At 46.7% G+C, this 15,104-nt stretch overlaps 1 protein-coding gene and 1 long non-coding RNA gene across 3 annotated transcripts in view; both read left to right on the top strand.

Moving 5' to 3' along the window:
* The window catches only part of LOC135912063 (uncharacterized), a 104,773-nt gene that overhangs the window by 35,704 nt on the left and 53,965 nt on the right, over positions 1-15,104 (top strand). The gene's annotated exons all lie outside the window — the stretch shown is intronic.
* On the top strand, positions 569-1,801 carry LOC135912062 (E3 ubiquitin-protein ligase MARCHF2-like). Its single transcript, XM_065444441.1, has one exon. It carries the CDS (start codon positions 742-744, stop codon positions 1,651-1,653), a length of 912 nt encoding a protein of 303 aa, XP_065300513.1. The 5' UTR covers positions 569-741; the 3' UTR covers positions 1,654-1,801.

The raw sequence follows: 15,104 nt of genomic DNA, 5'->3' as shown, positions 1-15,104 counted from the left end.
GTAACATTGGAATGAGTCATGCCTAGCAAGTTCAGGTGACGGACGTGCTGCGCCACGCACCGGTCTTTCCAAAAATTCATTTTTTTTTTTGCGGCGTGTGAACTCGGCCATAAATATGATCGTTAGCTTTTTCAGTCCGAAAATTGCAGGAGGAATAGCAAGAGACGGTACGACACTAGCGCTGACTATCAACTGAACGGTTATATTGAAGTAAAGGCTAAAGAAAACAATGCCAAAAGATGCGCACTGGTATTGGGCATAAGCGATTCAGTGGGAAGGAATAAGTTGCGTTAGAGAGGTAAAAACATGAAAACACAGCAGTGGCGGGGAATAAATATAATGCACTAAGTGGTATACTATACGCTCTTGCAGTCGCTATAAATAACTGACATAGACGCCAACGCACAAGTAATTCACCTCAGAGACCGAGCCTTTCCCTCCTTATCGGTAGTCAGCGCTAGGTAACCAGCTTCCGGAATCATATGAAGCGATGCTAGATTGTGTTTGTACGCAATAAAAAGAAAGAAAGAAAGGAAAGAAGAAGACGGGAAAAAGGTCTTGTAAAAGCGCACTATACATTTGCGACACCGCTGGCACCGCTTCAAGCGCGATACAGGGCCCAACGGCCCAACAGCCTACAGGACTTTCACGTGGCACAGTCACGTGCCTGCGACCTTATACTTAAACCAGACGTGCGACAAAGTCACGGCCATACAAAGTCAAGCCACTTCAACGCTCGACATGGCCGAGGGAGGACAACCTGCCGAGACCGACGCACCCCTGCAATCAACGCCCATCATCGGTAGACAGCGCAGTGGCCGGCAGCCGGCACGCTCGTGCTCCGACAGCTTCTGGGCGAGCCCCGTGTTCCGCGTGCAGGTGCGCAATACGTGCTGCGCGCCGGCTCACGACGACGAAGAGGATGCTGTCCCGCTTTCGCCGATCCTGGCGGCCAACGTGACGACAAGCAGCGGGCCCATCTGCCGCATCTGCCACGAGGGCGACCACGGGCTACCGCTGCTGTCGATCTGCCTGTGTTCGGGTACCATGGGGCTGGTGCATCTGCTTTGCCTCGAGCACTGGCTTAGCGCCAGCGGTAACGACAGCTGCGAGATCTGCCACTACCGCTTCAACGTAGAGCGCCGGCCCCGGGGCTTCTGCGAGTGGGTGCACAGCGCCAGCGTGCGCCGCGGCTTCTTCGGAGACCTGCTGTGCTTCGGCCTGCTCTCGCCACTGGCCTTCCTCTGCGGCGTGCTCTGCCTGCACGGCGCCGCCCAGCAGGTGCTCCAGCGACGGCTCTGGGAGTCCATCGGCCTCGCCTCGCTTGCCTTCATGCTCTTCACCGTGTACAGCGCGTGGACCGTGCTCACTTTCCGCTACCACTACCGCGGCTGGAGGAAGTGGCGCGTGGCCAATCCTTACGTCAAGGTGATCGACACGCCGCGGGATCCGCACTTCGTTCTCGAACCCGAATACAAGCGGCCGCAGGACCGCGGTCGCAACACCATCGTCCCCGTCGCCCTCGTGCTGCCGCAGACCAGCACGGGCAGCTCGGCCTCGGCCTCGGGTCTCGATTCGTCATTCGAGATCTGCTCTCCCAACACCGTGGCTTCCGGCAGCACTGCGTGGGAGTACCGCACGACACGCCTTTGAGACGAGTGCTGCGTACTTTTAATGTAAATTTTATTATTTTTATTTTCATCACTCAGTTGTGTGCTTTTATTCTTGTCACTGGTGCCTGACCATCACATATACGGAAAAATGTGTGTTCTATGCAATAAATCAATGCACCTAGAAGTAATCCCCTTTTCGGAGCTACTCATCGATATTGCCGTAAAGCCAGCCGTTCTACAAGGGCAGTGTTTTCTAACCCTCCCGTTTCATTTTCTTTTGTCCTTTTTTTTTCCTGTCCCTCCCCCGTTATTTACTCGTACGGTGCGCAGACGCCGTCGTTATTGCTGGGATCGTGCGCTATGCATATGCATGGTAATTAACATGAAACGTTTCAAGATACGAGCCCTATTCCTATGTTTTCTAACGGCCTTTGATTTCTTTTCGGCCTTCGTCACTGCATTGAACGCCTCTCAACGGCCGTCACAGCTGGGAAGGCGCATGCTACGAATGAATAAAAGCATCGTTACAAAATGCTGCCCAACTGATTTTGTACCGCAAAAATATGGGGCGCGATTCACGTATACTGGGGCAGCTTTGCAAATGCTTTACGCTGTTTTAAAGCAGCCCCGTGGTACTTGTTCAGCATGGTAAAAAAAAAAAAGCCCCGTTCCGAAAACGTCGGCGAAATATTATTTGACCCACAGAAGATTCACTGTAACTGGATATATCGCCTGTGCTTTCCTGCTGCCTCATTTAATCCACGCAACAATTAGTTTATGCCTTTAATTACACGTTAGCCGGTAGGGTTTTCTCGCTTAATATTTCGCGGCTACGAGCAGTCAGTTTCATGCAGTCCACCAGCAGTACCCATGTATACAGCGATGGAGGAACTCGCGTTAAAAGTGATCTACTGGGATCCACTACGCTAAAAACGCGACACGTTATTATGCGGTGTATTTTCACTCATGGCAAAGTCAACTCCTAAGATTCAAGGAAATTCGTGTATAATTCACTTTTTGTGTGTGTCAAGGTCTCTGTAGGTTGCTCGTTTCCTTCGAGTGCGCATAAACTCTACAGCGGCCCAACTCGCGTAGTTCGACCTGTAATGCATCAGCATTGCCCTGCACAGCGTGCAGTATTTTGACCGGCGCTTTTTACCAGAAACTTGCGGTGCGCTGTCCCGCTGCGGTATATCTAGTACAGGTATGTACAGGTCCACCTTGACCGACAGGTATACGGGCCGGTGGCGAACCCGTACTCTTACAATTTGCTTCTCCTCGCACGTTTTTATCTGCTGCGAATGAGCACACGTAAATGTTGCTTGCTAATTGCCCAAGCGCACTCGCGTGAGCGTACTTGCTCATTAAATGCGCGCGCTATCTTCTTTAGCGCGCCTACTTCACTGCCCGTTTTCGCGCGTGCGCCGGTATCTGCTCATAGGATCTATACAGTGTCCGAGTTAAAAACTTTGAACATTGCTCTTCAAACAGAAAGGACAACCCGGGAGTTATGACAACTGTCATGAGCAGCAAAGGTCGTGAGGTTTCAGAGCTGTCGTCGCCTGCACGCGCGCGGACGACACGGTTGTGCCATCCCCGCGCAGCCAAGACTCGACGCAAGTATACGAACTTATTGCTGCCTTTCGACATCCATATGCGCAGACGTCAAGCCCCTGGAAGCGCAAGTAAGAGTAAGCAGGAACGTGTCAAACTGAAATGCGCGGTAGGGGCAGGAATGAAAAAAAACAACGCAGAAGATGAAAGGAGAGGGAGGCGTTCGAGGGGGCGCGAGAGAAAGTCCGCGACGAGCCGCGTGAGGCAAGTGAAAAAGACGCAAGGGGTGCCATGCGAGCGCGCGGCGACCCGTTTTGTCCAGTTGCCACCGCGAGGAGTGCGGCGCGCACTTCCGCGCAGAAAAGCGGAGACTCGGGTTATTTAGGGACGTACACTTTCTGACAAGGCTTTCAGGCTTCCCAATATTTGCGGCCGGTGCATTGCGCGCATGTCGTGGAAGGCACTCGCCGCGGCGTCACTGGGGCCCCGCGAGTGCGCGTTCCGTTTGCATGCGTGGAGCGGACGGCCGCCTGGAGAGCGTCCAGAAGATCGGTATTTCGGGAGCGCGCTTAATGGACCGGGATTAACCCTTTCGGCAACCGGAGTAGCGTGGTTTGTCGCGATGAATTAGCAGAGGAGCCGTTCCTGAGCCGGGGCTCCGACAGCACGAGGCTACGTGTGAGTCAGGCGAGGCTCCGTTTGTCTCGGTGCTTAGAAGGAGCGGTCCCCGTGGAAACGCTCAATGATAGAGAGCCAGAGAGAGAGAGAGAGAGAGAGAGAGAGAGAGAGAGAAAAGTGCTTAAACATTTGAAGATTCAAGACACGCGCAAGCCATCTTTTTTTTTTTTTGCTTCTGCCACGGTCACGTGGGACGTTCTGGTTTAGCGTCCGCCTAAATCTCTGCGTATTGCGACAGAGAGCATTTAAGCATTCACCGAGACTTATCAAAGCAGCGCAGCTCTACCAGGCTCTTATCAGCATGTGCAAACAATGTCGCCCGCGTTTATAATTTTTCAAAGCGCAAAATGCCATAGCTTATCAGATACTTAATGTCAAATACGTATTTTTACCCGGACGCATAGCTGTTGCTTCTTTTAATCAAGATGGCTATGATAGGCTAGTTGGTGGGATGTGCTTTGTTGAAAGCAACGCTTAGAAAAACTACGCGCACGAGAACAGAAAACAGACGCCACGCGCGTCTTTCTTTTCTTCTGAGCATGTGTGCGCGTCCGTGCATTTGCTAATTTTCTTTCTTTCTTTCCTTCTTTATTTCTTTCTTTCTTTCTTTCTTGCTTACTTGCTTGCTTGCTTGCTTGCTTGCTTGCGCTGGGTATACTAGTGTCCCTCGTTAGTCTCGACATGTGCCGTCAAATGCGTTGCTGTTCCTGTAGCATATTTATTTCACATTGCGGAAACGTATTAAATGGAACAGCAAATAATTTTTCTGCAGACTTCGAGTAATTGTTTCTCGTAACTGCTGCTAGGCACAGATTTTCTAGCAATAGTTTCTGCTTTGAACATTAGCTGACTATATTTTTGCCATTCCAATTTGATACCTAAAGTAATAAATTAAAGGTTAATGAGTAGACTTTTGTTAGTAATGGCATTGGAGATTATCACGCAAATTCTAATGTCCGCTGCGCCTACGAAACTTGCTCAACAAGAAATTATCATCAAGGCCAGTCACTATTTGTCACTATTTCTGTAATCTGTGACAAGCCTTCGCAGATACAGGCGGAATGTGCACGCGATGTGCACACCAGTTCTGGGCGAATGGTTGAAGCTAATACGGGACCGTTTTCACGTGCACTGAACGGAATAAAAAACAAAAATTGAATGACAATATACATTAAAGCACATGGAAAGAAAATACACGTGAGCTAGTAAACGAACCAAAAAATTCACGTGGAATACATTAAAAAAATTCAGACCAACAAAAATGCTGCTTGCTTAATGTAAAACATAAGAAAACGAGACTAACAATGTGCAAAGATATAACAGATCATGCAACATAACAAATAAAACTACGCCTGTTTTCATGCTATCCTTGCAACCACTTTTATTCGTGGAGCCGGCGGACGTTATGCAACCATATACAACGTCGTGCAAGTATATGGAGCGCTGCACGCAACTATGTAGAACGATATGAAAACATATACGGCGCTATATATTTATTGCCATGCAACACGCAGTTAAGCAACTCAGGATGCCAGGTGTTTAGGTGTGAGTGCAAGCCCAGCAAGCACAGTGATCTTGTTCCCTTCCACCGCTTTTCTCACGCCCTCTACACGCACGAGACAGTTCACTGTTTCTCCCTCTGTGTATGCATTGCTGAAATAGCCGCTACATTGTGCGGCGTTTTATCGTGTTGCCTATACAATCGGACCACGTTCCATCCATGAACGTCGCCTATATTGACTCCGTGTCGAAACATCTTATAAATATACATGCACATTATACCCAGCAAATCGTTAGACGAAAATGAAAGAGTCAAAAAGGCAGATTCTCCTTAAAGCAGAATGGCCGAACTACGCCCTTGTTCTTACGAGTGCTAAGCAATCGATTGCATGTTGAGCGCATCTGTTTGCTGAGCATGCCTTGTTTTTTGAGTCCACGGCGAAGTTTAGGCTACGCTTTCTGAGCGTCTGAGTACACCTTATTCGGTGAAGTTAAGACTCAATCAGGGGCGGAAAAAATGCTTTAGGACAGGAAAGCGCGTTACTTGCAACTAGTTGCGTCTTAACTCCACGTACCAAGATGAACTAACTATCCGAGCAAGAAGTATTGATACATTTAAAGTAGAAAGCTGGACTAGTTGGTGGTTATTCGTATAACGGGACATTGCACTAGCGCGTAAAAACGGACACGGACAGGAACATGAAAAAAGACACACCGAACGCTAGTGAATACTATAGCGTTCGATGGGCCTTTTTTCATGTTCCTGTCCGTGTCCTTTTTTTACGCGCTATAGTGCAATGTCCCCCTTATACGAGTATTGACACGTTTAGGTACATGTCCAGAAGGTCTGTCCGTCGTTTTCCAATTCGACTTTTGTTGAATCGCTCTAAATTAATTCCTCGTTCGAACCGCCATCGCTGTTTCCATCCACGTTTCGAGGCGTATTGAAAGGTGTGTTCATTGCAGAGTCCAACGTTACGGTAGCAGTACGTACACCTACAAAAGGCTCTTATACGAAATCCCGAATAGAGCAGAACATGTGTGCACAGCATGGAGCCCTTAGAAAAGGCGTTACGCCTGGAAGTTATGTCACTGGAGAATGAATGCTTGCAGTGCAAAAATTTCTACCGGAGACAGATTCTCGTTTAGTGCGCGTCTCGCCTCTGAGGAGGTCCTGGCCACTGGGGAGGACAGGGAGAGGCGGAAGCACGACTGCTCTTTTTTGCCTGTCCCATTTGCCAGCGCGCTGTTTCCGAAGTGTTCGCACAAGTTCCTATGGACCTATTTGTTTCCTGTTTTCGTCACTTCCCGAGTGTTCGCGGCCGCCGCGTCCTTTGGTCCTGCGAAGCTCGTCAGAGACTAATGATTCTTTCAGGGTTCAAGTCCGCCTCTCTCTCCCCTGCCAGTGTGGGCGCAGCTACAGCTTGCGGCATTGATGTATTACCGCTCTCACTGTCTCCTCGCGCGGGCTACAACCCTCCTCCACCCCCTTAACCCCCCCCCCCCTCCAAGCCCATGCTGGGTTAGGCGCGTTCCCGCAAGTAAAGAGCGAATGTAGGGACCGGCTTTTCCCACACCTCGAAGACAGGCGCGTGGGTGGCGGCTCCCCCTCTGCCCTGCGCTGCCGCCGCTTCCAGTCTTTTTTGCCACGCGGCTTAAAGCGTGCAGATGTTTTGTATTCTGGCCCCCGAGTCAGTCTCACGGCTGCCGCCGCTGTGGACGCCGTGTCCTGCACGCTTCATTCTGGAGTGCTCGGTGACGGAACGATGCACTGCGATGCAAACACGTCTTACGCTGCCCAGGAAGTGGGGCGCAGCAACATTGGACGGCCACGTCACCAATGTGCAAGACGCAGCAAGGACGTTGTACCAAAGCAGCGCATGCAACGTCTGAATGTGAACTCAGCTGTCTTAGTTTACGCTTAGGTTGTAAAGTGACAGACCGAAATTGAGTATGACGTATTTATTTATTTATTTATTTATTTATTTATTTATTTATTTATTTATACATTTGATGTACCTCACAGGCTCCTGTACGGATTTACTCACTTGCTCCACTCAGTTTATAGACATATGGCATCATTTTCCATCTTAGTGGGATAATTACACGTTTAGCCAACAAATGAAATCCAGCAGCCGGAAGCAAGTTGCTTCTGACTTTCGCAGTTGCATCCAGTCCTGTTAATTGTACCTACGCACTCGTAAATCTACTCAGGGGCTCCGGAAAAGGGAAGGGGCTCCACCCTCCCGTCTTCATTCCGGAACCCCTGAGTCTGCTACTATTACAGCAAAGTGACTCGTTACGTTTATATATATTTGTATGTGAACTAGTAATAAAATCAGGGACGGTAAGTAAAAAGTACATTTTATATTATCGCTTACGAAAAATATTTACCTTGAGTAACCCACTCGGTTTTCTGGCGCGAAAATTTGCAAGACCGTACCCCCGAAGTGAAGATGGCCAGAAACTGTGTTTTCTTTAAAAGGACTCACTTTTGCAAGCTAACTCACATATCGCTTTCTTCTTTTCTACTGTTTTTGTAAATGGCATTTGGTGGCCTGCCTATTTTCGTATGGTACAAACATGGCTCCATCATAGTTGTATTCTTCTTCTGTGGAACAGTATTGACAAAATGCACTGTATACGTGTGTCCCAGCTTTAACGTTAGAAAAATCGAACACCGTAGGTCTTAAAGTCGTATCTTGCACCGTGTTTATATTTACCTTTTCTTTTCGTTGAGCAGCTTGGCTAACTTTAGCTTGGACACCCTATATATTGTCAACAGAACCTTCTACTGTGCGCGGAACTGTGCTCTCTCTCTTCATATCCATGCCCCCTTCCCTCAGTGCAGGGTAGCAAACCGGACGTGCGTCCGGTTAACCTCCCTGCAATTCATGTCTTCTATTTCTCGCTCTCTTTCTCTCTCTATTGGTTTGGACCAGTTGGAGCTTGTTGAGACTCATGTCATTCAGCACTAAACACGACGAAACACTGATGCAGAAAACAATATGCAAGCACACGGGACGCAACGCACCATCCTGTGTGTTCGGTATTATTGCTTCTACAGCGAAGCTGCATATGGCTCAGATCGGAGGTTTCGTGGCATCTGCGAGCAGAAATTAGCATCGTGAGCAATGGCTCCAGCGTCGTCGTTTCCTTCATTAGGCAGTTTTAGTTGGGCGTCCGCAACCAACCACGTATGCAGCGCGCTAGGTTGTGCGTGCGTAGCGAACCGCGCGCACACGATACGGCAATAGTTGGCCGGACGCAAAAGTTGAGAAGGGGATTGCTGACTTGCACGCGCAGAAACCATTAGTGTGCTACTCAGCGCCGCCATTTGCCACCTTCTGAAACTGTGTAGCCAATATTAGCCGCCATGAAGTCTGCTGTGTATGCAGTATGAAGTTTGCTGTGTATGCAGAGCTGACGCGGACGCCCAACTAAAACAGTCAATTGTCGCCCATCGGCGCAACCGCGCGAACGCGCTCGTGCCACTGCTCTGACGTTCGTCGCCGATGTGCAAAAAACTATCATCATCACCAATGGCTCTTTCTAGTGCGGCTGACGTCACGACTCTATAGGTGAACGGCGTAACTGATCTCAGTTTCTTTCCGCCGGTGCAATGGAAAGACCGCGCGTCGTCAGGACTGCAGAACAGCGCGCGTATGAAGAGAGACGGAGGGAGCAGCGACACGAGTGTGATCGCCGACGGTGTGCGGGCCGTAGTGCGGCAGTCGACGAGCGGGCCCGCGAGACGGCATGCAAGCGACTAGCGAGAACCGACGAAGCATACCGTCAGTCAGAGAATGGCGCGAAGCGGCTTCGGCGTCAAGTGGTCAACGTGGATGAGTTCAAGGGTGGGAACGCGAGGTTCCAAAGAGACTTCCCTGATCGTCATTTCGATTCTACCTGCAACCTTTGTGACAGACTATGATTCGATAACGACCTAACCGTGGAACTTTCCCTGCGAATGTGTGTGTCGGACTTCTGTCGTCGTAATGGGAAGACTGCGTTTACGGGGGTATGAGCCATTGCTTCAGAGGGCATGAGAAATTCATCGTCTTACGTGGCGGGCACATTTAACAACAGAGGTTACACGCGAATGTGTGTGCGTACCCAAAATGGAAAACTTTTCTACTAAATCGCTGGTGCTCTTAAAAGATATAGACCGTTCGTTGACTGTATGATTAGACTACTACATCGAATTGGAATATCTATGTTGTACTTCTGTTCAATTTTCTTGTAGAAAGGTTTCTAATTATTTTACGTCATGTGTTTAGCATTTTCTGTTTTCTGCTGTTCTGTGCGCCACTGTTCATTATATATTTTTCAGTGACATACTATAACAGAGCAGTCGCTACAGATTTTTGAGTATTTTATATGATGTGCTTTGTGTTTTTTTCCCATGATTTTACATGACCATTTGAAATCTGTAAATATTTTTTTTTCACTCAAATGTATTTTCTGTCTCTTGTTTCTGCCAAGTGATGGGGCAAGCACCCAGTCAAGATGCAGCTTAGCAGCTTTTTGTGCTTGTCCTAGCATTTTTCTGTTTGTACAAAAGAAATGCTGAAATAAATTGACTTGACTTGACTTGACTACCTATATCGTCACGATGACACAGGTCAGGACAATAAATATGTTCGTACCTGTGTTCAAAATTCTACGTCACCTCTGTGTCGTGCGCTAAACAACTTCGCTGGCCATTCACCTTCACGAAGTGGAATGGCTCATGATTTTTTTTTGTCTTTATTACAAACCGCGGAAGAAGGTAACAGTGAAGGTCTGTCGGGTAGCACGCACATGTTTTACTTTGCGTTGCGTTTCTTGGAGGATTTCTTGCGCACGAGGACTGATAACCAAGTTCTTCAGCAAGTCGTTCTTTAGCAAAGACACAGGCTTGTGGCCTGAATGTCCAACGAGTCAGAATATCCAATAGTGGACATTCAGACACGTTGGACTTTCCCGCCTTCGCCGTAACCCGGTAACATTGGCTGCCGTTGTCAACGGGCAAAGACTGAATGCTTTACATATACTGCTCCAGGAAGGCACATGTAACCGGCAATAGAGCACCTGAGACCATGTGCGCGTGAGTCCACGCGCATACGGTGCACGGACACGCATACACACACGCACGTACGCATTTAACCGCGTACAATGTTGCCCCACGCCGTTTGCAAGTTGTGCCGAAACGCAAACACAGTTCGTGCGGACGCACATTGTTAGACGTCGACGCAACGATGTCACGAGATCAAGTCCATGTTCGATATGCGTTGAAGGAAGAATGGTGAAGAGAAGTGTATGGAAGTGAGTAGTACGACACATGTGTATACATTCCAGGGTGAATTAAAGAATGCTTGGGTTTTAGGTGCCAAAACCACGATTTGATTATGAGGCACGCCATAGTGAGGGACTCCGGATTAATTTTGAGCACCAGGAGATCTTCAGCGTGCCCCCAGTGCACAGGGCACGGGCGTTTTTGCATTTCACCCCCATCGATATGCGGCCACCGCGGTCGGGATTAGATCCCGCGACCTCGTCCTTGGCAGTGTGGCACCATAGGCGCTAAGCCACCGCGGCGGGTTACATTTGAGACTTTTACACTCCTTGCGTTGCAGTGGCAGATACACATTCTGGGGAATTAATCAAGAATGGACACATACAGGGTGGCGTTTAGTATGCCCAGAAGAATGGGTTGGGACAATGCTAATTAATAAAATTTGGTTAACTATCTTCTTTATTAGGAACTCGATCGGGGCCAGTTGTTTGTATCGCAAATTTGCAGGCATTCAGACTGTATTACACCCCCATTAAAAAGAATGTTGAATATCGCAGCTAGCTATACGAAATATTCATGACCTAATTTCAATGGTGATTACTGGAAATATCGAAACCAAGTGCGCCGGGAACGCAGGAAAGGCAGCGCCGCCATCAGTATAGGCGGAAACGCCCAAGCGACAAAATTGGAATTATTGCAAGTCACGGCAAATCTGATACGGCACGTTTTGCCTCCTAAGCATCCACCGCCACGTGCTGTATCAGTGTTCGTGGCGGCATGTCATCATAAATTCAAACTTCATTACGCACTTCGTCACGGGTCACGAGGCGTTTCCATGTGCCCGTAACCACGGGACTGGCTTTCCTGCGTTCCCGGCATGCTCGGTTTCTTTTATTGCCTGGATGGAACGCTGAAATTCAATATGTCAAATTTGGTGTGATCTTCGATTTTCTTTTTTTGACATCAGGGTGCATTGAACTGTGACTGCCTTCAAGTTTGCCGAATAAACCACTGCCCACTAGGTTCTAGGTAATAATAATAATAATAATAATAATAATAATAATAATAATAATAATAATAATAATAATAATAATAATAATAATAATAATAATAATAATAATAAAGTTATTCATCACCTTTTATACATATACATCATTCAGTTCTGCCGAAGCCCCGTACGCTTATATGGCAACCGAAGTCGGGCTAGGCATCCGAACAGATATTGCTTCCACTCAAGCAGAAAAATAAACAGGCTTGGATTAGGCGCGTCAAAAATTACAAAATACCGCGCGCCAAAAAATGTAAGGAACCCCATCAGGTTGATGCAGAGCATAAGTATGTTCACATATGAATGGGATCAATGTAGACAGGCTGAAAGATTGATGTAACCCGGGACAAAAAGTATATGGACCAGGGGTTGCACGATAAGGCTGATGTTAATTCTTCTCCGCCTGTGAATGTAACTTGAAATTGAGGACTGCAGTCCAAACTTGGCATTGAGAACTTTCCAGTTTACTCATCAATTTCAGCTTATGTATGTTAATTACGAGGAAATTCAGCTTTTTCGATGACCCTGTGGTCCGTACACTTTTGCTCACGGGTTTACTTATCTGAACACAATACACCTGCTCACCACATTGACCCAACTTCTGGCTACAACAACAATGCAAGGTGATTTCACGTGTTGCCTTGAAAAAAGAACACAAGTATAATGAAGGCAAAGAGAAAACATGCGCAGTAACATTCAGTATTTTATGTATCGCACAGCCAAGCAATTGTACGTTATGTAGGCAACAAAATGAAGTGAAACAAAGCGGGATGGCTGTAGTGCACCAATGATTTGCAAGTGTTTTGGCGTTGCGCTTGGTTGTGCTTGGTTGTATGTTTGTTAAGATTATGAGGGTATAAAAACAGTCGGTGATAGTTAAAGTATGCTGGAACGTAGTATCTGAGAGTTCTGCTGCCGTTTCTGGCAGAAAATTGTGGTATAGTATACATTTGTTTCGGTCTAAGAGACCGTTAAGGAACCTATGAAACGATATATTGATCGGAACACTGTAATGCGATTGCTTCTGTCAAAAGTAAATCTTAAGGACATCTGAATCAGATGCGAGATATGAATCATAAGCAATGGTTTTCAACAGTGAACGCAATATGGAACGAATTTTATTGGGCCATCTAACAGTGTCGTTTTCATCGATAGCTTTACAAGAATTCACCGTAAGCATTTCCCTTTTATAGGTAAAAAATCTCAAAGAAAAACTAGAAAACCATGGATCACTAAACAATCTTTGACGATGATTAAAGAAAAACATCGCAAGTACCATTCATTTTTGCGGACGCGTTCTGAAATCGCATTAAGAGAATTTAAAATTTATAGGAATGGGTTGAATGCTGAGCGAAAAGTATATATTGTCGAAGTATATTCGCGGATGTCAATCGACAGCAGCCGGATGTAACATCGAAAATAATCAATACTTCAGTGAGTCGAAAGAACAAAACCAGTGTCCCGAATACAATAATACACAACGGTTCCGTACTCGGCAATAAATCACTTGCAGATTTTTTTTAACGAGCACTTTGTTAACGGCAAGGTAATGGCCTACGGCGATCCCACAAGTACACGCTCTACCACCAAAGGTATAATTAACACTGTTCAGCATATCATTTTTATGCAGCCCACTGATGAATATGCGGCTTAGAGTACATTCGAAAGCTTAAAAAATAGCAAAGCAGTCGATAATGAAAATATACAGGTAAAGCCCATAAAATACTGTTTGTGTCACATTTATAATTTACTGGCACATATTTATTTATTTATTTCGTGTACCCTCAGGGCCATTGGCATTGGAGAGGGGAGTGGTTACAGGCATACAAAACAAGAAAAAATAGGAAATGTGATACAAGGAAGAGAAGTATTGCAATAAAAGTTAACAAGTGCGTCTACTTATACAATCTTACCTAAGGCGTTTTTGAAAAGCTGGTAATCTTTGATGGTGGCTGTCAGTGTGGGAAGGTGATTCCACTCTGCTGCTGTACGAGGTATAAATGACTGGAAGAAAGCGTTAGTTCTACAAAATGGGACACCGACCTTGTAGGCATGATCTAATCGAGATGATAGGTGACGTGGGGGAGGGATTAATTCGCTACGCAGGTGTGGATGATGAAACATCTTATGGAACAGACAGATACGAAACGCTTTGCGACGTGAGGCTAGGGATGGTAGATTAAGGTTTGATTTCATTGAAGATGTGCTAGCGGTCCTGTTATAGTTGGAAAGAATGAAGCAAACCGAGTTATTTTGGACCATTTCTAGTGAATGTTTAGTTTCGGACGTATGTTTGACGTATGTTTAGTTTCTAGTTTCGGACGTATTAACGTTTTGTACAACAGCAGTTTGAGGGATGAGGGCGCTTTAGAAAAGTTGCGGCGGATGTAACCAAGCATACGATTAGCATTGTTAATTATGTATGTGATATGTGCAGACCAAGTGAGAGTGGAAGTGATGTGTACACCAAGGTACTTGTATGAGCCTACCGATTCTAAGAGGACATGATCTAAGGAATAAGTGGGGATACTGTTGCAAGTTCTTGATACACGAAGAGATTTACATTTTGTGATGTTAAGTTCCATTAGCCATGTTTTACACCACAATGAAATAGCGTTCAGGTCAGTCTGAAGAGCGGTTACATCGTCACTGCTTGTTATTTCTCTGAAGATTACGCAGTCATCCGCAAATAAATGGATATGAGAGGAAACAGTAGAAGGCAAGTCGTTGATGTAGATTAGAAAAAGAAGAGTCCCGAGGACGGAGCCTTGTGGGACGCCGGAATGGACAGGGTTTGAGTGAGAGTTAAGATTATTAGCTGACACGTATTGTGAACGGTTTTTAAGGAAACACTAATGTTCAACCCAATGTTGCAATCGGGAAGCTCCCAAGAACAGATGAAATCTGCCAAGGTTTTAGCGATCTTTAAAGGTCGTGATCACAATGTACCGAGTAACTATAGGCCAATATCTCTATTGCCTGTTTTCCCTAAAGGTCTCGAAAAAATTATATTCTCTCGCATGACAAAATTTCTCGGCAAGTATGACGTCTTAACAAATGCACAGTTCGGCTTCAGAAAGCAGAGATTAACAGAGACAGCTCTACTTTCATTAAGGAAATACATCCTACAAATCATAGAAAAGAACATGTTTACGCTTACCATATTTGTGGATTTTAGCAAGGCATTTGACTGCCTTGATCATTCTATACTACTCGGCGAATTACAACCCGCCGTGGTTGCTCAGTGGCTATGGTGTTGGGCTGCTGAGCACGAGGTCGCGGGATTGAATCCCGGCCACGGCGGCCGCGTTTCGATGGGGGCGAAGTGCGAAAACACTCGTGTACTTAGATTTAGGTGCACGTTAAATAACCCCAGGTGGTCGAAATTTCCGGAGTCCTCCACTAAGGCGTGCCTCATAATCAGGAAGTGGTT

This window comes from Dermacentor albipictus, chromosome 1 (genome assembly GCF_038994185.2).
Source record: "Dermacentor albipictus isolate Rhodes 1998 colony chromosome 1, USDA_Dalb.pri_finalv2, whole genome shotgun sequence".
NCBI lineage: Eukaryota > Metazoa > Arthropoda > Arachnida > Ixodida > Ixodidae > Dermacentor > Dermacentor albipictus.
This window is presented reverse-complemented; position numbering and strand designations above follow the sequence as displayed.

Bases quoted from the DNA above. Each gene is read 5' to 3' on its own strand.
- LOC135912062 (XM_065444441.1), top strand. From the start codon at position 742: ATGGCCGAGGGAGGACAACCTGCCGAGACCGACGCACCCCTGCAATCA.